At 36.9% G+C, this 25569-nt stretch overlaps 1 protein-coding gene across 15 annotated transcripts in view; it reads right to left on the bottom strand.

Annotated features, from left to right (window-relative positions):
- Positions 1 to 25569, bottom strand: part of LOC310721244 (adhesion G protein-coupled receptor L3) — a 306925-nt gene that overhangs the window by 169735 nt on the left and 111621 nt on the right. For all 15 annotated transcript variants that reach the window (XM_083532672.1, XM_083532676.1, XM_083532673.1 and 12 more), the window contains one exon: positions 37 to 250. In XM_083532672.1, the coding sequence (XP_083388798.1) occupies positions 37 to 250 (214 nt within the window). The remainder of the gene's footprint in view (positions 1 to 36; positions 251 to 25569) is intronic.

The raw sequence follows: 25569 nt of genomic DNA, 5'->3' as shown, positions 1-25569 counted from the left end.
GTTTTATTATTGACCTATTACATGTGAGCATCATACCTCTGGCTCATGATCTTGTAAGCGTCTGGAAGGTAGCAGCGCGTGTTCTCCATCTGCGCAGGGTCTGCGTCGCAGATCTTGTCATCCGTGCGTCCGTAGTTGGCGCTCTCGATCATGATGACGTCAGTGCCTGGACATCGCAGCTCGATGGGGTAACTCTCGCACGATAGCTCTCTCCGGACAACGGCCATGGGCACGGGGGCACGGCTAAACGCTGTACACACAAATACAGACAATTTTGGATGATGACTATTGCAGAAAACTAGCAGGAACAATGTAAATGTGCTATACACTGGTCATTCACGTCCTTTCTGGTACCACAGTAGTGGTTCCTTTACATTAATGTTCCACCAACTTTTGCTGCAAACAAGGTATCAGTTAAACCACGATTTAGGGGCTTATTTGACTCCCTAACATAGAAAATGTTAAGCTACTTTGTACTATGTTAATGCATGTCTAGGTCCTCCAACAACATACAAGAATTAATAGCACCATAGTATAAGTTTCTTTTCGGCTTCTCCCGTTAGGGGTCGCCACAGCGGATCCTCCGCACGTTTGATTTGGCACATGTTTTACGCTGGATGCCCTTCCTAACGCAACCCTCCCCAATTTATCCGGGCTTGGGACCGGCACTAAGAGTGGCTGGGGATGGTTCCCTGCCCGGGAATCGAACCCGGGTCGCAGCGGTGGGAGCGCTGCATCTTAACCACTAGACCACCAGGGGACCTAATAGCACCATAGTATATAAATATATAAATATATAGTTATAGGTATTCATAGTTAAAAAATGGCAAATTAATTGCAAATTACTTTTTCTTTCAAGGAAACTTTTCCATTTTCGAAGCATGCTTTTTACATTCTCTTTGTCTATCTTCAACCTTAACCTACACAAACTTTTTAACCCTGTCAGTAACCCTTTCGGGTTTGCATAACAACAATTAGCAGCGTTATCAACTTGTAAATTCAAATTTTAAAAAATCCATTCGGATTATCTTATAGGTATGATATATTAGCAACCATCCGGGAGTGAATATGACAAATTCAGGAGTCATATTTGTTTAGCTTAGCTATGTAAATAACTATTCACATATAAGAATTTATAACTAGAATTATAAATCCAGTAAAAAAAATCCTGTCAAGTTAGCTTATATTAGCCAGTGAGCTACAAGTAATAGTAAAAGTGATAATCAATTGTAAATATAACAAAAGAATCCTGTCAGAAATTCTGATTGATTAGTTAATATCATCCTTCTAGCTCACAATATCAGTCAAAATGAACAGACAATTAGGAATTTGAAATACTGTTTAGTTTCTATAAGCGTTGTTATGCGTCATGTTAGCGGTATAAGTTCAAACTTTTGTGAAGTATTACCGATATATAAAAAAAAATCTATATAATTATATATCCTAAATTTGCAGTAAATGATAGCATGGTGCATGATTAGCATATATAAATAGAAATGACAAATCCTGTCAGACGTCCTGTCAGCTTAGCTTATGCTAGTCCATCGATCTAACAATAGTGGAAATAACAGACAATTAGACACATTATTCAAATAAATATCTAAATTAAATCCTTTCAGAAATTTCTCCAGGTTACCTTAAAATCAACCATTTAGCTAATCTGGAAAGTGAAAATGCTAAACAACAGCAAAAAAAAAATATTAAAAAAAATTAATCATTACTTAATTATAATAATGTGAGAAATACTTTTTTTTTTTTTTTCCAATTAGCATTTATAAATATAATTTACTTGCAGTTTATGCTAACTAGGCCTTATCAGTAAAAACAGCATTTAATTAGAAGCATAAATGAAGAAAAAAAAACAACCTCCCATCAGAAATTTGGTCAGGTTTGCTTATAACAAGCAACAGTGAAAACACTAGACAACTATAAACTTCAACAGCAGAGTGAATTATTAGCATTTATAAACATGACTTAAAATATCCTTTCAGATATCCTGTCAGATTAGATAAAATACGAAGATTGTAGCTAGCATTATCAAATAAAATTAGAGACATTTATGAGTAAGAATTATCCTCAGTGTCTTTTCCCCCCTAAGTGACTCCATTATAGCTATTACTGCTGTGACTATTTGTTCAAAGTGTTGTGTTGCAGTCGCAGGTTGAAAGATGAGACAGCAGTATGAGACATGATTGAAAACACTTTCAAACTTTGAGGATTTAATAGATTATTCACGACACTGCATTTTTTTCAATTTCAAACTACACACAATGAACAAATCACGCTTGATGCTGATGTGTGTGTGTGTGTGTGTGTGTGTGTGTGCACGCAAGTCAGTTTGTTTGTCTCAGTCCGTTAGTATTACAGTGTACATCTATCTGAACAGTCTAATTTCCCACATGCTGCACAAACTATTCATTCTCAACTGTGGCTACAAGCCTCAGAAATCTTTTCATTTCTTACACACACACACACACACACACACACACACACACACACACACACACACACACACACACACACTGTTCTGAGTGACATTTTTTCATTGACATCATTTTTAATAGACAGTTAATGGTATGCAACATTGAAATCTAAGCATATAAACAAAAAAGAATATATATATATATATATATATATATATATATATATATATATATATATATATACATATACATACATACACACACATACACATATAAACAGTGAGGAAAATAAGTATTTGAACACCCTGCTATTTTGCAAGTTAGAAATCATGGAGGGGTCTGAAATTGTCATCATAGGTGCATGTCCATTGTGAGAGACATAACCTAAAAAAAAAATCCAGAAATCACAATATATGATTTTTAAACTATTTATTTGTATGATACAGCTGCAAATAAGTATTTGAACACCTGTCTATCAGCTAGAATTCTGACCCTCAAAGACCTGTTAGTCTGCCTTTAAAATGTCCACCTCCACTACATTTATTATCCTAAATTAGATGCACCTGTTTGAGGTCATTAGCTGCATAAAGACACCTGTCCACCCCATACAATCAGTAAGAATCCAACTACTAACATGGCCAAGACCAAAGAGCTGTCCAAAGACACGAGACAAAATTGTATACCTACACAAGGCTGGAAAAGGCTACGGGGAAATTGCCAAGCAGCTTGGTGAAAAAAGGTCCACTGTTGGAGCAACCGTTAGAAAATGGAAGAAGCTAAACATGACTTTTAAATTTCCTTTGGACTGGGGCTCCATGCAAGATCTCACCTCGGGGGGTCTCAATGATCCTAAGGAAGGTGAGAAATCAGCCCAGAACGACACGGGAGGAGCTGGTCAATGACCTGAAAAGAGCTGGGACCACAGTTTCCAAGGTTACTGTTGGTAATACACTAAGACATAATGGTTTGAAATCATGCATGACACGGAAGGTTCCCCTGCTTAAACCAGCACATGTCCAGGCACGTCTTAAGTTTGCCAATGACCATTTAGATGATCCAGAGGAGTCATGGGAGAAAGTCATGTGGTCAGATGAGATCAAAATAGAACTTTTGGGTCATAATTCCACTAAACGTGTTTGGAGGAAAAAGAATGATGAGTACCATCCCAAGAACACCATCCCTACTGTGAAGCATGGGGGTGGTAGCGTCATGCTTGGGGGTGTTTTTCTGCACATGACCCCTCCATGATTTCTAAGTGGGAGAACTTGCAAAATAGCAGGGTGTTCAAATACTTATTTTCCTCACTGTATATATATATATATATATATATATATATATATATATATATATATATATATATATATATATATATATATATATATACACACACATACATACATATATACATATATATATATATATATATATATATATATATATATATATATATACATATACATATATATATATATATATATATATATATATATATATATATATATATATATACATATATATATATATATATATATATATATATATATATATATATATATATATATACACACACATACATACACACACATACACACACACACACACTTTATTTTTAATAAATTTTTAAACACGTTCACATTATATGGTTTAGTTTGTAGAATTTTGGGAAAAATAGTTAATTTAATCCATAACACTTAACATTAACACTTTTCAGCTGTCAATCTGCATCTGCTGCAAACTGCACAAGCTCAAATATATTTGTGCCATTTTTTGTATTTTTTTTATTCCACAATGCCTGACAGAGACATTTGCAAGACAGACAAAACTGGACGTTGTAAGAAAAATATCAGCCAAATATCAGTGTGATTGTGGATATTTGTGCTCATTCTGTCACAAAGGCACTGGTTAAGTCAGGTACTGAAGTAGGTTGAGGAGGCCTTTGGAAGTCAGCGTTCCAATTTATTTCAAAGGTGTTCAATTGGGTTGAGGTCAGAGCCTGATAGCAGGCCACTCAAGATCTTCCACTTCAACCCATAAACGATATCTTCGTGGAGTATGCTTTGCGCACATGGGCATTTTCATGCTAAAACAAGTTTGGCTCTCCTAGCTCAAGTGAAGAGAAAAGGTCATGGGACCACATCCAAAGACAAAGACATACAATTGTGTGCTTCAACTTTGTGGTTACAGGAAAATTTGCGGGTTGGAACTTAACAGCAAATGATCTTAAAATTTGCGGGAATCCGGAGCGGGACCGAATGTACGGAATGTTAGGAATAACATTTTAAACTATGTATTTGGTTAAATACTGTACACTATTACGTTTATAAAGTGGCATAATGTCTAGATGAATTTACTAAGGTATCATAGGGGATTGCGGGGGGTGCGTCCAAAATTCGTGGATTTTCTGAACCCCGGTTAAGTTCTAAGACCCCCTGCGAGTTCCGGGGGACCACTGTATACCATAAATATATATTAAGGATGTGCATCTCCATAACTTAGGCCCATGCACGATGCTTAGCCAACAATACGATGCATATGTAGCAGCTAAATGCCAAAGATTTACTCCTATTACGATGTGGAGTGATCCGAGTTTTTAGTTGTTTCAACACAATGCGATTTAATGCAATACAATGCTATGATGCTATGCAATTAAATCTGGTACAGATATTTCTTTGGTTCAAACAGAAAACAAAATCATACAATTACTTAAGTGCTTCCTGACTTCTAACGCACAAAAAAAAAATCCAATTTTATTTGTACAGCACTTTTAGCAATGGACACTGACTCAAAGCAGCTTTGTGCAGATAATGCCGTAATAAAGAATGAAAAAGGTTGTTTTTTATATAATATTAAATTCGTCTCTAATGAGCAAGCAAAAATTCCCTCAGATGGGATAAGGAAGAAACCTTGAGAGGAACCAGACTCAGGAGGGAATTCCGTGTGACTCCCGGGACACGCCTCGGTCTCCGTAGTGCTGTAATGCGTCATATATCTAAATAATAAAAGTATAGAGTGTATCTACTTATAATGATAGAAATAAATAGTTTTTTTTACCAATGCAAATATGTAATATATAAAGCCCGATACAAATGCAGACTTAAAGCAGATGCACCCTTTTTTCAAAACGATGGATCACATCATTAACCTTTATGCCAATGCATCGATAAATCACCATTACTAATATTTAATATTTTATATAGGGAACAATGAGGCTCACAGCGATACGGTATTAATCAGTGTGGAGTAAATCTTCTAAAGATGGCATTAGTGTCTCTCTGTTTCAGCAGACACTTAAACATCACCTTCAGCAAAGCACTGAAACGTACAAATTGCCTTTCAGCAGATAGAGCTGAAATTACAATTAAAAACTGCGGTATAATTGACAAGAAGCTCAATGTGCCATGAATGTGGTTAGAAAGAAATCGAGAATCTTGTAACTTCTGCGTTTTTTTTTTGCTTTTTCTCCTCCCTGTGCTCATTTTCACCAATCAATTGGCGCATGTTAGCGTTTCGCAGTGTAAACATCTACAGTTTGTTATGGATCGATATGCAACACCGAAAACGAAAATATGTTTACAGACGCTGAAAATTCGATAACGACTTAGCTTGCAGATGCTCGGCTGGCTGGAAAAGTCCTTCTGCTATTTAAGGCCTTGTTTTTGAGATGAAGATGTGATCAAACAAACATGCAAAGTAGGCACGGCTACATTTTGGCCACTAGAAAATTTTAGGGAAGGAAGGAAGGAAGGAAGGTAGGAGGGACGAACAATGGTCAGAAAGAAAGAAAGAAAGAAAGAAAGATCAATGGTCTGAAAGAAAGAAAGAAAGAAAGAAAGAAAGAAAGAAAGAAAGAAAGAAAGAAAGAAAGAAAGAAAGAAAGAAAGAAAGATCAATGGTCTGAAAGAAAGAAAGAAAGAAAGAAAGAAAGAAAGAAAGAAAGAAAGATCAATGGTCTGAAAGAAAGAAAGAAAGAAAGAAAGAAAGAAAGAAAGAAAGAAAGAAAGAAAGAAAGAAAGAAAGAAAGAAAGAAAGATCAATGGTCTGAAAGAAAGAAAGAAAGAAAGAAAGAAAGAAAGATCAATGGTCTGAAAGAAAGAAAGAAAGAAAGAAAGAAAGAAAGAAAGAAAGAAAGAAAGAAAGAAAGAAAGAAAGAAAGAAAGAAAGAAAGAAAGAAAGAAAGAAAGAAAGATCAATGGTCTGAAAGAAAGAAAGAAAGAAAGAAAGAAAGAAAGAAAGAAAGAAAGATAGATCAATGGTCTGAAAGAAAGAAAGAAAGAAAGAAAGAAAGAAAGAAAGAAAGAAAGAAAGAAAGAAAGAAAGAAAGAAAGAAAGAAAGAAAGAAAGAAAGAAAGATCAATGGTCTGAAAGAAAGAAAGAAAGAAAGAAAGAAAGAAAGAAAGAAAGAAAGAAAGAAAGAAAGAAAGAAAAAAAGAAAGAAAGAAAGAAAGAAAGAAAGAAAGAAAGAAAGAAAGAAAGATCAATGGTCTGAAAGAAAGAAAAAAAGAAAAAAAGAAAGAAAGAAAGATCAATGGTCTGAAAGAAAGAAAGATCAATGGTCTGAAAGAAAGAAAGATCAATGGTCTGAAAGAAAGAAAGAAAGAAAGAAAGAAAGAAAGAAAGAAAGAAAGAAAGAAAGAAAGAAAGATCAATGGTCAGAAAGAAAGAAAGAAAGAAAGAAAGAAAGAAAGAAAGAAAGAAAGAAAGAAAGAAAGAAAGAAAGAAAGAAAGAAAGAAAGAAAGAAAGAAAGAAAGAAAGAAAGAAAGAGAGTTAAAAAAAAAAGAAAAATTTAAAAAGATTTTAAAAAGTATTACTGTGTGGTTGGGAAGCAGTAATAATTGGTCATGTAATGTACAAATAAAAAATAAAAAAAAAGAATAAATGTCTGAACACTGCAGGGGTCCTTTTGATTCAAATCTACGTTGCTTGAAGCTGTTGCTTTAACCAATCAGATGGTGACTTGCCTACTCCGAGGCCCCCTAGAAGGCATCTAAACATGTTGCCATTTTCACTTCCTTTGATTCAATGGTCAAAACGCACACTTTTCAGCTGTCAATCTGCATCTGCTGCAAACGGCACAAGCTCTATTATATATTTGTGTGGATTTAATAGCTGTTATTATCATTCCACAATGGCTGATAGAGGAGAAGAAATTGATTTGGTCGCAAATATACTTACAAGGACATTAACAAGAAGGACAAGACTGTTTCTCCTTTACAAGAAAATCTGGACGTTGTAAGGAAAACATCAGCCAAAAAATTTGCACCAAAACACACAATACGCCTTAATTTCAAATCCCCAGGAAAACCGCAATGCACAAAAATAAGGTTGATCGCATTTAATGAGGTGAATATTGATGCTCCTGCTTGAGATGATGTATGCAGCTGTGGCTACAGTGAAATGAGACTTGCTTGATTGTGTTCATCACTTTTCCCTCACTTTAGTAATAGTTTTCATTCTCACTGCATGAGATCTGTCTGTGATGCATTGCTCTGTTTTACTGCATTTCTGTATCGAAGTGATGGTTTCTATAGACGTCGCATCCTAATGATTGTATTGAGAGGTGGACTGATTCAGGTAGGACACCAATGACGGCACTAAAATTATAAATATTTCGTATATAAATCATTATTTTGTACGTTGTTCCCAAATGGATTCCGGTTATAAATGACTGTGCTCTGTCTCCAATGTTAAACCTTAATCTAAAATAAAAGATTATGAGTAAATGTTTGTATTTTGCAGTTTGTAGCAGTAGTAACTTGTAGTAATTCATGTGCTACAAATATAATAATATTTCTAATGATAAAGTGTCTGCGGGAAAATCTTGCAAATCTGCAAGCATCCACTGTGATGGTGTTTATGCTGACCTCTGTATTGATCACTGATTTGGTCAATCTACATGACCTTTACTCCAACATCAGTGACTACGCAAGTGAGCCAAGTACACATGACCGAAAATTTAATTAAGAGGCTATAAGACGAGTAGTAGACGAGCACTGGTGCATTAACTGGATGAAAACTTAAAGCAAAGCGAGGCAAGGGTCCTCTGTTGCACGTGTATATAAAGAACACAGGGATCATTTCTCTAGATTTAAGGCTTACAGGATTTTGTTGACTTTTTTTAGTTAGGAGAGAGAGATATATATTATTAAACAGTTTCGACGTGAATTCAATAATTGAAAACTACAATTTCGTACAGAATCGCTGTCAAAATGAACGAGTTAATAATGTGTTAAGGCAAATTCATTATAACGGCACTGATTTTTTTTTTTTTTTATTTTATCAACACACGATTAATTTTTTTATTAAAAATAGATAAATAAAATAAATGAAATAAATAAATCTAAAACCTTCGACGCAACACACAGTCATTTACGATGCCTTTCTTTACTCAGATATAAAAATAATATATATAAAAAATGAACACCGTAAAAATTATTTAGAATCACTAAACATTACCTTATTACATAGACAGTTTAAGCATTGACATTAGTTACTGCCAACTGGGGAAAAGCAACCAGAACCGTGACATCATTCTTAAAGGAGCAGCGTACCATTTTTACTATATAAAACAACCACAAAAAAATGGCCTCAACAGAAATTAATATTAAAAGAATTTCCAGAGTGTAAAATAATCAAATAAATATAAACTTAATAATAACAAAGATTATATTGTATTAATTATATAAGATTATATTAATTTCTGATATGTCATCCGTTACAATTAGATTATTAAAAAGTATTATTTCAAGGTACAGATAAAAAGGTGCGATTTTAACGTCATGTCATTTTCTCCCGCTTATCCGTAATTCGGGTCGCGGGGGCAGCAGTCTAAGCAGACCCCCGCCTTCGACTGCTGCCCAATCCTCACTGCGCCGTCCCTTATGGTCCCTCCTGCAGGTGGTGAGCCCACGGGAAGGCGGCCCCACGTCACTCCGACGTCACGGACCTTGATATTTCCCTCATAAGAGACCCCCGGAGCATAAAGGGTTAAGGGCCTTGCTCAAGGGCCTAAGAGTGGCAGCTTGGCGATACCGGGGCTTGAACGCCAGACCTTCTGATCGGCAACCCAGCGCCTTAACCGCTGGAGCCACCACTCCCCCTAAATTTTAGAATTTTGCGATTTTAACATAAAAAAATGTAATAGAAATATAGCAATTTTATAGCTTTATAGAAGTAAAATTTTAAACTTTGCGAGGTGGCAAAAAAAATCCCTGTAGTGGCTACATTTTAATGTGCGAATATGGAAAATATTGCAAATATATAAACATTCCATTTGGGGGAAATCAACTAATATCTTAAATCCACAACTTTTCACTCATTAAAAGTATTACGTAAGTGCAAATTTTATTTAATGACAAAAAAAGAAAGAGCGAGCGCATGAACCAGGACGGCGTAACCTCGCACGTGAGCTATGAACACTGCAGGTTTCTTATACAAGCTCTGAGCTCGTTATCGTGAACGTGACTTGTGAATATGTTTCTAACATTATGTAGGAGCGTAGCAGTTTCTTCGATTACTAATGCATTAATTTTTTCTTAATAAATAACAAAGAATTTAAAATCCTACATAAATAAGTTTGACTTGTTCCTCTCAGTCAGAAAACCTTGTAAAAAATCTCAATATCAGTGCAGCATCCACTGCATTTTGTTATGTTTACATTTTCATATCGCACTCATGCGCAATTGTATAGCCTATAGACAGCATTGTTCTCGCCTCACCACTTCACACACTCTCCATTTTTTTTTATAAAGAAACAGACTGATTGCCCCTCTGACAGAGAGAGAGAGAGAGAGAGAGAGAGAGAGAGAGAGAGAGAGAGAGAGAGAGAGAGAGAGAGAGAGAGAGAGCGTAATGGGGGGAGAGACTAATCAGCCCCAGATTAGTGAGGTTTCGATCAGATTAGAGAGGTTCAAATAATTTGGACTGAAGAAAATAGCTGTTCTTGTGGTCATTACAAACTGAAGCAGCTCTCGAAATTCAACTGTCCTCTCCTCCTCACGCTCCTTTCTCATGCCCTTCCACCCTGAGACCAGGAGTGACATTTAAAAGTCATCAACTCAATCTTATGGGTCTTCCTCACACACACACACACACACACACACACACACACACACACACACACACACACACACACACACACACACACACACACACACACACACACACACACACACACACACACACACACACACACACACACAATCATCCCAAAAGCCTGGCTTTCATTATCTCAGACAAAAAGGGAGAAAAACTGTTAAAATAAATGGCTGAGGGATTTAGCTTCCCCTTTCTCTCTCTTTCTCTCCCTCTTTCTTTCTCTTTCCCCCTGTGTGTTTGTGCATGTTGAAAGATGGACCACAGAGGAATGATGGCTGTGTTTTAAACCTCGCTGTGCATCGTGTCATGACAGACAGCCTCAGACGATCAGAGCGCAGGCCGCTTCGTTTTTTTGTTGTTGTTTTTTTTTTGTTTTTTTTTTCTTCTAACAATCCAGTTTAAAACGGACTGCAGGATGAACACGGCTCTCTTTTACACTCGTCCTACTAATCATACTTCACAGAGCGTCTCGCACTGGGCATCATTAACTTCCTCCATTCTACAGTGGTTCGTTCTGAATGGGGAATAAAAATCCTCAGTTTGAATGTAAACTTCAGTCAGACACGTATTTCGACAATCTATATGATTTATTTGCTGAAATCAAAATATATTCGTTATAGGGACAAACGTTTGTGGAAAACTGAAATTCGTATGTGCTTTTTTGAGCATCCCATTCCCCATTTAATCCTATTTGCTGTTAAAATAACCTCCACTCCTCTGGGAAAATATTTCATTAGATTTTGGAGTGTGTTTGTGATGTTCTTGGGTTTTGATACATGTTGAAATCAGTGGCGGACGAAGTACACAAACCATTTACTTGAGGAAAGTAGAGATAAAATATTCAAATATTACTCCAGTAAAAGTGTCACAAGACTCTTAATCTCAGTTTATGTGAAAATACTCTTGTGTTACTCTTTGACTCATTAATATCATTCCCTTAATAGATTCATGTGCAAACACTGATTGATTTCTATTCAAATTATCATGAGCCCAAAACCTCCTTTTTCAACTACTTCAACTAAATTTCGTAAATGAGGCCACGGGTGTTGTGGCAAGTTAAAGTCAAGAGTTTCTTCCATCATTTATTCCTCTCAAAATGTTCTGTATGCTGTTGAACTGATGCAGAACTCTAGGTTGGTGATAAGTAGATACACCAAGCATAAATCAAAACAAGTTCGGAACAGAGCGTACGCTCGACCCTGATTGGTGACTTGCTGTCTAAGTGACCAGTTAAGTTTTTATCCTCATAAATAAAGAGGAAGAACTGATTTTGCAAAATGGAGTTAAGTAAAAAGTTTAGAAACAGTGGCATTAAAGGTAGCAAAACTGAAGAGGTTGAGATATTTATTGGGAGTGATGATTATGGACAGAATTAGAAATGAGTTTATTAGAGGGACAACACATGTAGGACGTTTTGGAAACAAGGTGAGGGAGGTGAGATTGAGATGGTTTGGACATGTGCAGAGGAGGGACATGGGGTATATCAGTAGGAGGATGCTGAGGATGGAGCCACCAGGAAGGAGGAAAAGAAGAAGACCAAGGAGAGGGTTTATGGATGTGGTGGCATATGGAGAAGGATGATACGTCCACTCGAACCCATGTAAAGCATATCTCCATCGAGCTGGTTTTGTGCACGGGGACATTGTCATGTTGGAACAGGTTTGTGTCTCCTAGTTGAAAAAAAAAAAAGCCTCCCACCTATAAAGGGGAAAAGTTATGCTACCACAACCAAAGACATCATATACAGTTGTGTGCCTTCAACTTTGTGGAAAGAACCATCTATAGCTGGAAAAATCAGTTGTGTCCCAATATATTTGTCCATAAACTGTGCATTCTATTTTGTTGTTGTTGTTTACTTCCATCTTTATGTTTTTATCTTGCAAAGACAAGTCATATACAAATGGGCAACTGTCCATTAAGGACACTATTTTACATAGAAAACTAACCATTCTTAAATTTATCTCGTTTTTCTATATTTTTGGTGATTTATTTCTGTCTTGCTATTGTTGCTTCACGGGGCTAATGCTCAATCCTGAACGCTCGTAATCGGTTTTTAACATCTTATACCAGTTCTTGTCCCAGGTCCCCTGGTGGTCTAGTGGTTAAGATGCAGCGCTCTCACCGCTGCGACCCGGGTTCGATTCCCGGTCAGGGAACCATCCCCAGCCACTCTCAGTGCCGGTCCCAAGCCCGGATAAATTGGGGAGGGTTGCGTTAGGAAGGGCATCCAGCGTAAAACATATGCCAAATCAAACGTGCGGAGGATCCGCTGTGGCGACCCCTAACGGGAGAAGCCGAAAGAAACTTTATACCAGTTCTTGTCCCAGACGACTACTTCATCAAATCATCCCTGGGTTTCAGTTCTGCCTTCTGTTCACACATCCCCTGTTGCTTTCATTAGTGTTAAATCTTCTGTACAACGCCTGAAAAGTTAAAGTCACTCATATAGAGCTTTAACCCTTGTTTATCTTTCTTATCCTTCACTTCATTAGCTCCCATTTTAACCAAATTGAAAATGCCATCCATTTATATCAATATCAGTTTTCTGTACACACACAACCACATGATTATATTAACATGCTTGTTCTTTTGGGTGAAGCTTTCCTCACATAATAATGTTTACCCAGCATAGTAGAAATGAGGAACAGTTTTTTTTTATTAATGAAACACAATTCTACAGTATTACAATTAAAAGGAGTTTATAAAATGACACTATACGGACAAAAATATTGGGTCACCTGACATTTCCAGCCATATGTGGTCCTTCCCCAAACTGTTACCTTATAAGATCAACAAATGTATGATGCCTTTGAAAATAAAATTTTTCCTTCACTTAAAAAAGATTTTATGAAACCCAAACCTGTTCCAAACATGCTACATTAGTTGGATTGGAAGATCTTGAGTTGCCTGCTATAGAGCCCTGATCTAAACCCTATTGAACGCCTTCAAGATGAATTAGAATCTTGACTGCACCCCAGGCCTCCTCACCCTACATCACTACCTGATTTTACTTTTGTGGCTGAATGAGTACAAACCTCCACAAACACACCAAAATTTAGTGAAATATCTTCTTCGAAGTGTTAAGGCAAACAACCATATCAATTAGACCCAGGACACACCATCATCTCTGACCTACTTCCATAAACACTAACATTACAGTAATGTAAACTTCACGCTTGCCAGGATGTTCCAGGGTTCGGCCATCTTCAACCAACCAGTACTAAAGGACAAAAGAGACATTTACTCGGGCCCAGATTATCTCACCAGCTCTTTATGTCCCTGGGATTATTCTTGTCACCCTGCTCTGGTTCCTGTTCCCATGATACTTGTCAATAAAGATGATTCTAATTCTTTGTCTATATATTGTATATTATAAACTTCATATTGAACATTTGTACTCTAGGCTCTGATTAGTATTCATTTCCACCATGCTTTAGAGTTAAGAGCCAAAACTAAAAAAAAAAAAAATGATACACTGTGGAAAAAAAACATTCAACCCTTCATTGTAAAATCATCGTTCATGGCATTGGTTTGTAATTCTGACCCCATTTTTTGCATGAGGACCACCATGGGGAGACGTTTAAAAATTTTAAGACGATATACTGTAAAGCTGTCACATTAAATCGAATCCAGGACGAGGCTGAAATACGTGCAGTCGCTATTATAACTCTTCTTTTTCTGTCTCTTTAACTGGCCACAGGAGTCCGTATGAAATAGTGCACTGGATTTGAGTTCCCTCAAACTGTATAAAACATATGGAACCTGTATCTGAGCCCCTGTATAGAACGGGTATCTGGTTTCAGACATTTTTTCAACAATATAGGCTTCAGAGTAATAAAACAGACAGAATGAAGTGTGTGTGGGAGAGAGAGAGAGAGAGAGAGAGAGAGAGAGAGAGAGAGAGAGAGAGAGAGAGAGAGAGAGAGAGAAACATCGTTTAGAGGGAGAGAAAGATAGTTTAAGCTCATCCCAGAGACATGGCAAATGCTGTCTCTGTTGTTCACAATGAACAGAAAGCGAGTGAGCGTGTGGATTTGTATGATGAGTGCATAAGACGGTTTAAGCTCATCAGGCAGACATGGTAAACATTGTCTTTACCTCTTATCGTGAGGTTCACGCTGTTCTGTAAAGACAGAGTGTGAGTGAGAGAGTGTGTGTGTATTAGGTGTGTATAAGCCAGTATAAGGCTCAGCAGACAGAAATGATAAACACTGTCTTTACCCCTCGCCGTTGCGTTCACAGTGTCCTGCAGAGGTGCTGATTAATTAACGCATGAATCAAAGTGTCCTGATTATAGAGGAAGCTGAGTCGGCCACCTTCTCAGAGCTTAATGGCCCACCAGTGTAGTCTGTTAAGCCACACTCTCCTTCTTTTTTGTTTTCGTTATAATTTAAGGCTCATGCTAGCAAGCAACAAGTCTCTCATGTCGCTTATAGATCAAACGACCGCAATCGCTTGTGCAAGTTCAGGCAAGCTGTTTAAATACATGTTAAATGAACACACGCTTATGTGTTATGCTTTGTACTGGATCCACTGGCACAATAGCAAACTTGCTAACTGCACTAGTTTACATCCAGGCACTAGTGAGGGGCTGACACATTTTTCTACATGTTCCAAGCTTTGCTTTTTCTTTGTAATGTCCTTACATACATAATGACAGGCCAGACAGTAAATGACAGTGTAAATAGGAACTAATTAAACAATAGTTATGAATTGGGAACTGAAGAATCTTCAGACCTCATATGCTTTTGCTATTGTTTGGGTTTCATTGTCTTAAAAGGTAATCCATTAGGAGGTTATGAGTTAATGGTTTCTAGTAAATCAGTATATTTGATTTATTTCTAAACCTTCATGCACTTGCATCCTGGTTTTCCTCTTTTCTGATTGTCGTCGCTTTATTCAAATGATGCCATCATTGAATCCGAGGCTCCCTTTAGAACATTATTTAGAAAGTAGAAATTGTAGTAATTTGTTGCTCGTTTCTCAGAAGCATCAGAAGCAAGTGCTGTGCAAAACTTGATAAATAACTAAGTAATGAAGTAATAAGTATAAAGTTCAAGAGTTTTGGGAAAGTTCTCAGGAATTCTTCAATTATGATTCTAAATAAAGTTTCCTAACTAAATTTCAGTAAAGGTTCTAAGTTTAACTTTCTTTTTTTTTATATATATATATATATATATATATATATACAATAACCAAATAAAACAGCACAGACACTCTCAGAGATTATTCCTCAAATCATTCTTTGGATCCGTTCCCACTTTAAAGCAAAGCGCAGTGTGGGGGGTCAGTAAACTAAAACCTGAAAACTCGAGAAAAACTAGTCAGATTCAATTAGAGGCATTTTTGTATCGGTTTGGTTTTTTGCACATATCAGAGTCACATAAGAGTGATGATGTGTTACAGCCTAGCGAGTGAAATTCATTCAAAAATAAATGCGTATTAAAAAATGCTCTTGAACCTGAAAACCTGCTGAATAACTCTGATGTATGTTTTAATTGACAATCATAATTACCCTGTAGCAACAGTTATATACACTTTATTTTCTACAATATTATAGCAATATATTTTTACTGACCTGTACATTCACTTGACAAATAATGTATGAAAGCAGTTTTATTGCACATTTTATCTGGTAGACTAAACTTATCAGGTGTAAGGCATATCGTGAACACAACCTAAAGGTTAAAAGGTTATTTATTTAGTTATTGAATGTAAGAAAAACTCAAAGTTGAAAGCACAGGCAGGTCGAAAAAGAAAGAATCTGTAATCAGGATGCAGGAACGAGTCGGAAAGCCGGAAAAAGATTGAAATGGGACACAGGTGAGGACAATCGGTAAAAATACCAATGACACTGTGTCAAAATATAAAAAAAACAAGCACTATCCTGAGAAGTGTCATTCTGTGTAAAATAAAATGTATAAAAACTGTATTGAATGCACTATTTATTTATTTTTTTATGTCCCCTTTCTTTAAGATCATGTACTGTTTAAATCGAACGTTTCAAAAGTACATGTTCTTAAAGAAAGGGGACATAAAAAAATGTCTGCCCTGTTCAACTTGAACACATTTTCTTAACTTTTTTTTAGCACACCAAAAAAAATACATGTTTGACCCTTGTTAATCAATCTCCCCTGATTGGTTATTTAACCTGACCCTCAAGCTGAGAGACGCTAATCAGCCTCTATTGACTGAATCCAAAAAAAAAAAAAAAAAAAAACCTTTTCAAGCTCGTCTGGAAATACAGACAGTGTGAGAGAGGGTTGATATTTTGGTTCGCCTTGATTGCTGAAAACCGAGTGACGGGACTCTCACACTTGACTGATAGCTTCTGATGGCTTGACCAATGAACCAGCTAAGCTAATTAGCTTCAATCTGTCCACTGAACTAGCTGTGCTCTCATGCCCTCTCTGCCTTGCAGAGGGCTATTTGTTTTTCCTTCCGCAATTCCAGCATTGACATTTCCGCACAACGCGGCTGGCCACCGGAGTCGGAGTAACCTTCGAGCTGTCGAGAACATGTTCACCTCTCCTGTCAGTCAGGAGAAACAAGAGGGAAATTAGTCTAGTGTGTTGGGAAATTAGCCACTGGCTAAGAGATGCACGGGCAGGCGCTCGAGCGAGGATTGTGTGAATGATAATTTAACTGCTCCGGATAGTACCGTGGCTCTGCGAACTTACAAATGCATGAAAAAAAAAATATCAAAAATAGATGTTAAATTTACTCTGGGAGCAAACCATTACAAGTCTGTCTTTGTGCTAGAAAAGCAAAAGATGTTTAAGATGAGGTAAGCCCTGGTCTGGGCTAAACAAGGAAACATTAGTAATTGTTTCTGATGAAATTCAAAGCAAGAATTATATTAGAGATGTGCAAATTGTATGATTTTAGAGGCCTGGGAAAAGCTCAGGATAAAACTTTGACATTAAGTGTAGTTTCGAAAACTGTCAAACTTTCGACTTTCTTAACTGAAATGTATTTTTCTTTTAACCCGCAAATTAAGTCTGCCTTATTCCACAAGGGGAAAAAGAAAAAAAAAAAATCCCATCTAAAAGGAAAAAAAAAATAATAATAAATCGCATCTCTGACATGGGAGAATCGCAACCAGCTTTTTTTTTTTTTTTTTTTTTTTTTAAGTTTGTTTAGCTACAACACATGGTTATACACAATTTGTAAGAAACTCACACTTAACTAGCAATATTTGACATTTTTAGTTACTAAAACTGTCTTCTATATAATATTTTGTGTGCATGAAGATAGTCAAAAAAAGATTTAATTAGTTATGAATTTAAAAAAGGCAGATTTTGGTGAAAACCTACACTATATGAACATGTTTGTGGACACCTGACCATAATATTAGTATGTGCTTTTTAAAGGTCCTAGTCCACTGTTCAGGAAAGATGTTCCACTAGATTTTGGAGTGCACTTGTGAAGATTTGTGCTGATTCATCTATACGGGTTTTAGTAAAGTCAGGTACTGATGTAGGGTGCAGTCGGTGTTCTAATTCATCCCAAAAGTGTTTAGTAGGGTTGAGATCAGAGCTCTGTAGCAGGCCACTCGAGAGAATCTTTAGTAAACTCCCATTGTGAACAGGGGCATAATGCTGAAACAGGTTTGGGTCTCTTAGTTCATATAAAGGGAAAATTGTATCCTACCACACCCAAAGACTTTTAATACCACTGTGTACCTCCATCTTTGTGGTAACAGTTTGAGGAAGAACTACATACAGCTGGAAATGTCAGGTGTCCCGATAATTTTGTCCATATAGTATATTTATTAGTTCTTCTATGAGTTCTTTGGTGGCATTTTCTAAACCAACATTAGGTAAGATTTCCTGGACTGGCAGATATTTTCTATCATTTATATGGGGATTCATGTGACATTAGAACTAAAGTATGGTAATGGTGGATAGGATTGAACAGATGGTTTTGTGGTAAATCAGCACAATCTTATTTATACGACACACAGCCGCATGCCTGTGTGTGTATTTGTGTGTATAGGGATTGAGGAGGTATTGTGGTCAATCCAGCACTGTTTGGCAATTTCTCTTCTTTTATCTTCCTTTTTCATCTCTCTCTCTCTCTCGCTCTCTCGCTCTCTCGCTCTCTCGCTGGCATTCTTCAGTACCTTTTACCTCCACACTGCTTTAGGAATGTTATCAGCTAAAACTAACACCACACAAAGGCACACACTAAGCGAGTAAGGCTTGACTTTTAACTTTCTTGGACAGCACTCAGAATTTAATTGAGGTCGTCTAAACAAGATATGATGGCGAGAGAGGGAAAAAGAAAAGCATTTTGCTCTGTCTCAGTCTTTCGCAAACACACACACACACACACACACACACACACGCATTCAAGCCTTTCCAGATTTAGCTCTCACACATCCGACACACTCCGAGGACTGGTATGTGAAACATCTATAACAAACAGGGGTGTGATTACATATTAACACAATGGTGTACCGCAATATTAAATATGAATATTTCAGATTTTTTTTCAATTACATGGTGTTTAAAACGTGATTTATATCACAGCGGTACATTTCAGCATGAGGTAGTGAAGACTTTAACAATGAGCATAGCATCTGATTTGAATTAAAGCCAGAGCAAAGGTACAGGCCATAATGTAGAAAATAATCAACTCCTTCTGAACAACCAAAATTGAGAATTCAACAGCGCTTGTGTTTAACTGCATTAATAATGTTAGCAACTACATTACATAAAAAAGTGTGCAATAATTCCAGTGCAATAATAATAATAGTTTCACATTTAATTTCACTTAACATACAACTTAACATGTATATTGATTTAAATATATATTTTTTTTATTGATATTTTATTGTTTATAATAAAATGATATTTTATTTCGAAATTTTTATTCTTTACTTAAATTTTACTGTGAGCAACTGCAACACAACAATTTTCTTATAGTATCAATAAAGTATTCTGATTCTGAATAGAGGTGCTGGATTGGCAATATATTTGCTAGTTTTGTTAAACTGCAATGGTTTCTGCAGGTTTCACCAAAAAGTCAAATGTATGACTTTTTAAGCCCTTTATTAAGACCATTAAGAATTAAATTTAAAGACCTATATAATGACATCAAAAACACAAATATAGGGTTAGCAACTGGTCTTAACCGAGCCCTAAATTTATTTCTTTCAAGTATCTCTAAACTTGAACTTCCAAAAAGCTGAAAAATTTAAATTTTCATAATAATAAATTTTACGTCCGAGGTACAATCCAAGAAAGATTAGTGCCAACAACAGAAAGCTGATTTGTGGTCGTAATACAGCGAATTATATTTGGACTAGCGAAAGAAAGGACTAAAACAGCATTGAAACAACCAAAAACAAAAGTATTCTTAAGTGCTAAAGGCAGCATTTCAATGAGCATTAAAGGCAGCATTGCAGGGACATCAGAAAATTATGACCATTTTAAAATTATTTTTCACCTAGAACAGCAACATTTTAATTCTAATTTTATTTTCAAGACCCTGCAGAAACCGTGTAGACAATATATATGCTAGATGTGTTATAATAGCTGACACGATATAATTGCGAATTTTAGGTGATGGGCTAAATTTTATTACTGAGTGTTTTGCCCTATATGACTATTTTTCTATATCTACATTATGTTCAAGGTTCAAGATTTTTATTTGTCAATGCCGCCATATGTGCAGACATACAGAGGAAATGAAATACCGTTTCTTTTCTCTCTCAAGTGTTTACATTGTCAATGCAATATAGAAAAGTTTGTATAGGCAGTCAGTGCAATATAGAACAGATTTTGTGTGAGGTAACAGCAGTGTTCTATCCCATGAAAAGTCCAAACAAAGTGAACAGGAAGCCATTTAGAATTGTAAGAAATGAAAGAAAAAAAAAAATCCAGAAATCACAATATATGATTTTTAAACTATTTATTTGTATGATACAGCTGCAAATAAGTATTTGACCACCTGTCTATCAGCTAGAATTGTGACCCTCAAAGACCTGTTAGTCTGCCTTTAAAATGTCTACCTACACTACATTTATTATCCTAAATTAGATGCACCTGTTTGAGGTCGTTAGCTGCATAAAGACACCTGTCCACCCCATACAATCAGTAAGAATCCAACTACTAACATGGCCAAGACCAAAGAGCTGTCCAAAGACACTAGAGACAAAATTGTATACCTACACAAGGCTGGAAAGGGCTACGGGGAAATTGCCAAGCAGCTTGGTGAAAAAAAGTCCACTGTTGGAGCAATAATTAAAAAATGGAAGAAGCTAAACATGACTGTCAATCTCCCTCGGACTGGGGCTCCATGCAAGATCTCAACTCGTGGGGTCTCAATGATTCTAAGGAAGGTGAGAAATCAGCCCAGAACTACACTCGAGGAGCTGGTCAATGACCTGAAAAGAGCTGGGACCACCGTTTCCAAGGTTACTGTTGGTAATACACTAAGACGTCATGGTTTGAAATCATGCATGGCACAGAAGGTTCCACTGCTTAAACCAACACATGTCCAGGCACGTCTTAAGTTTGCCAATGACCATTTGGATGATCCAGAGGAGTCATGGGAGAAAGTCATGTGGTCAGATGAGACCAAAATAGAACTTTTGGGTCATAATTCCACTAAACGTGTTTGGAGGAAGAAGAATGATAAGTACCATCCCAAGAACACCATCCCTACTGTGAAGCATGGGGTGGTAGCATCATGCTTTGGGGGTGTTTTTCTGCACATGGGACAGGGCGACTGCACTGTATTAAGGAGAGGATGACCGGGGCCATGTATTGCGAGATTCTGGGGAACAACCTCCTTCCCTCAGTTAGAGCATTGAAAATGGGTCGAGGCTGGGTCTTCCAACATGACAATGACCCGAAGCACACAGCCAGGATAACCAAGGAGTGGCTCTGTAAGAAGCATATCAAGGTTCTGGCGTGGCCTAGCCAGTCTCCAGACCTAAACCCAATAGAGAATCTTTGGAGGGAGCTCAAACTCCGTGTTTCTCAGCGACAGGCCAGAAACCTGACTGATCTAGAGAAGATCTGTGTGGAGGAGTGGGCCAAAATCCCTCCTGCAGTGTGTGCAAACCTGGTGAAAAACTACAGGAAAAGTTTGACCTCTGTAATTGCAAACAAAGGCTACTGTACCAAATATTAACATTGACTTTCTCAGGTGTTCAAATACTTATTTGAAGCTGTATCATACAAATAAATAGTTAAAAAAATCATACATTGTGATTTCTGGATTTTTTTTTTTTTAGATTATGTCTCTCACAGTGGACATGCACCTACGATGACAATTTCAGACCCCTCCATGATTTCTAAGTGGGAGAACTTGCAAAGTAGCAGGGTGTTCAAATACTTATTTTCCTCACTGTATATATATATATATATATATATATATATATATATATATATATATATATATATATATATATATATATATATATATATATATATACATACACATACACTCAACATGAGATGTTGTCGCATAAATAAAAAAATATATTATTACATATATTTACATATATATATATATATATATATATATATATATATATATATACACACACACACATACATATATATAAATATTCTGAATCTATAGCAGGTAGTTAAGTCTGGTAAATTGTTCACAATTGTTAAAATGTAACATTTCTTTATGACTGAATAATTTGTGCCGACAGAAATATTTGACAGCCAGATATTAATGTGTGCAATGGTACTTGTCTGATCGATAGCCTGTTTCAGTTTTAGGGCTTGTGTGGTCCCTGGGCAAGAATAGTAAGGCAATTAGGAAGAATTTAGGTCTGGTTTAGCTTGTGGTATTACAAAATACACAAAGGATTGTGGATAATTTGCCACATGTGGAACAATGCTAAAAGCTCCTGTCAATTTCCGCAATTTCAGATCTTTCTGCTGGTCAGTTACTTTTGGACATTTCTGTTTGTGTTTCCAATTTGTACGAAATAAAGCACGAGTAGCATGTTCTCTAGCCTGTAGGGATGAAAACAAAGCAGTGTGCTATGACTGACAAGCCTCTCCTGGCAGATCCAACTCCTCCTGCTGATATTTTTAACCAGACCCTCATCCGGCAGCTACAAAGCCGTGATTTGATACCAATTACGGGCTCAAAGCCCCTCATATTTACTTACATAATACACACCAGAAATTAGCAATACATGCAAATTAAACGGGATTTCATGCGTAATCATAGCTCCTTTGTCTCAGTGAGCATCCAACAGCATGAAACCAGGGCCGCTATGCAAATTCGCGTGGCTGTCACTTTACTTGAGTGCTGCCAACAAACTAATCTGACCCATTTAGAAAACAAAGGCTGAAAAATAGAACTTCCCTTTCAACTATTTATCCTGTAGGAAAGTGGAAATCGTGAAAGAGGGAAAAAGGTGCTGGAGGGTAAACGGACACAAAATTGGTATTTTTGGCGTGTCCTGGTCATACATAATTTATTCGGTGCTATTACAATCTACTTTCCTGCAAGCAGCAACTTTCATGTCATGTCTTTGTGACAGCATGGCAATCTCATTACCATTTCCCCAGTGATCTGTTGTTGGCTTTCTAATGGTACATGATGCTGGGAAGACATCAACTTCGCAAGTAGGTCATGACTAAAGGCTATTAATTAAACCCTGATTACTCAAAAAATACTTTATTCTTTGACAACTCAAAGAATAGCCTCTTTAATCCTTAGTATTCTTCAGTTTACAGCATTGGCCAACAAACCACTGCAGAACATAACTGTTTTCTACACAATCAACCAAAATAGATTATATCACGCTTTCTTACCACCACAATGTGCTACACATGAAACAAGCCTCAGCAGGCACTCCATCCAGACCAAGCCCATCCAGGTAGCACACCGATACTGCACCAGTGTTTGGCGAACATCAGTCATCCCTTGTTGCCAGCAACAAACTCATAGACACATTGAAATCCACTTTGCCAGGTTGAAGAAACAGATGCAGAGTTGTTAGGAAAATAGTATCTTTTGCACTAATTGGCCCAACAAGTTGGCACATCACATTGCTGCAATGGTGAGGGCCAACATTGCCACTCAAAACAGATGTTTAATCAACATCATGGTGCTTCCTAGATAAACATGTTTCAATAAAAAGGTTATAAATCTCCTATGTGGTTTGTTGAAGCTTAAAATTTAGTCAGAAATTTGCCCCCCTGACACTGAGAGCTGTATGATGGCTCGTGGAGTATATGCTGGCTCGCAGCGCCACAACACACTTTCGTGTTTACAGGTTTTGATTAGTTTGTGTTTAACGGCTTGTGTCTGTTGTCGCTTTATAACAGAATAAGTTCAGTTTTCTGCATTTACCAAGCTTTTTTTCAATTATATTACATGATGAATCAAATCAAATGAATAAATACACAGATAATGCTAGCATTGCTGCAGAACCTGTTCAGAAAAAAAATAACAAGTGGTTGACTAAAGGTCAACAATACAGGATATTACAGAGAAATTATTCAGCGTTTTAGGCGCTTTTTAGAATAATATCAATTATTAATCATTTGTGAAGGAGAACTGAAGCCTCCTACATCATAAATACAGCGTAATACAGCAACATTTACCTCAGAATTTACACAGGAAAGTGTACTCTGAGGAAACTTCGCCTCCTGACACACCCATTTTATCACACAGTGAGTCTGGGAATTGAAAAAAATAAGTGTAGTCATCCTTTTGCTACTTCATGTTTTCATGATAATATTTCAGGCGAGATCAAGGATCCAGACTGACGTCTCCCTGTGACTAAGCATCACAGACACAAGCTGTACTGCTGTCACACAAACACAACCAACTAACAACAAACAACAAACCGACAAGAAAGCTAAACTCCCACTCGTCGCCCCGGCAGATTTTTCTCTCGCTGTCTGTCTCACTTTGAAGCCGAGCGTGTGCGCATTGTCTAGCGGTGAACAGATCTTTGGGACACAAACACTTCCCTATGGCCAATAGCACAGTGAAACGAGGAGGGAGAAAAAGAACAGAGTGAGGGAGTGAGTGGAAGAATAAGAGTGGAGGACCGTGTACACCAATTTCAGTCCTTCAGCAGGAAAGACACACCTGAGCCTTGTCTACTGTCTGACATATTCCCGTTTTTGTAGGTTTTATCTGAGATCTCTCTTTTTCTCTCTCTCTCTCTCTCTCTCTTACACACACACACACACACACACACACACACACACACACACACACACACACACACACAGACACCTCCCTCTTCAGTACAGGATCTCCTTCACCATTTGCTCCTCTTTTCTATTTCTATCTCACCCTTCACATTTACGTCCATTCTGTTTTCCAAAAGATAAAAAAAAGTAGAAAGGGGTGTGAGCTAGTCACAGGGAGTGCAAGAAGGTCAGTTGACTTCCACCGATATTGCTTTTCTTATCCACCAGATGTATTAATGAGGAGATGAGGAAAGTGCAGCAGTTCACCAGCAGGCAGCAAAACACTTTCCTTTTGTCCGATGCTGCGCTGAATTCCAAACTGTACCTTCTGTTATTTTGTATAACACAGCAGCAATTACACACAAAACCCTGTATTGTTCCTGTGCCTCATAAACAAATTTTTTAAAAAGCGATATGGTGACGTTTTCTAAAATGAGTTTCCAGCATCAGCAGTTTCTAACACAAATCTACAAGAACTGATTTTGCTGGAAAAAAAATTACCTTCAGAGTAGCAACACTGCTTCAGAGTCATTAATTAGCTTCCTGTAACAGCATGCCGTGTTAAATTCCTTACACATATAAAATGTTACATAGATTAGGCTTCATAGCATGACTTGACAGTTATTATTTATTATTATTATTATTATTATTATTATTATTATTATTATTATTATTATTATTGTCTCATTGTAGATACAATTATTTTGGATTTTAAAATACCACATTATAATTATTCCATAACTTGATTTTGTTTTTAAGTACTGATGGTATGAACAGGTGGTGTTTGTGTGTGCTTGTGTGTGTGTGGGTGGGTGGGTGGGTGGGTGGTGGTTATCCATGAAAAATTGTTAGATCCCCT

The sequence above is a fragment of the Silurus aristotelis genome, assembly GCF_946808225.1.
Source record: "Silurus aristotelis genome assembly, chromosome: 27".
Lineage (NCBI taxonomy): Eukaryota > Metazoa > Chordata > Actinopteri > Siluriformes > Siluridae > Silurus > Silurus aristotelis.
Note: the sequence above shows the minus strand (reverse complement) of the source record. Positions and strands in the feature narration are given on the sequence as shown.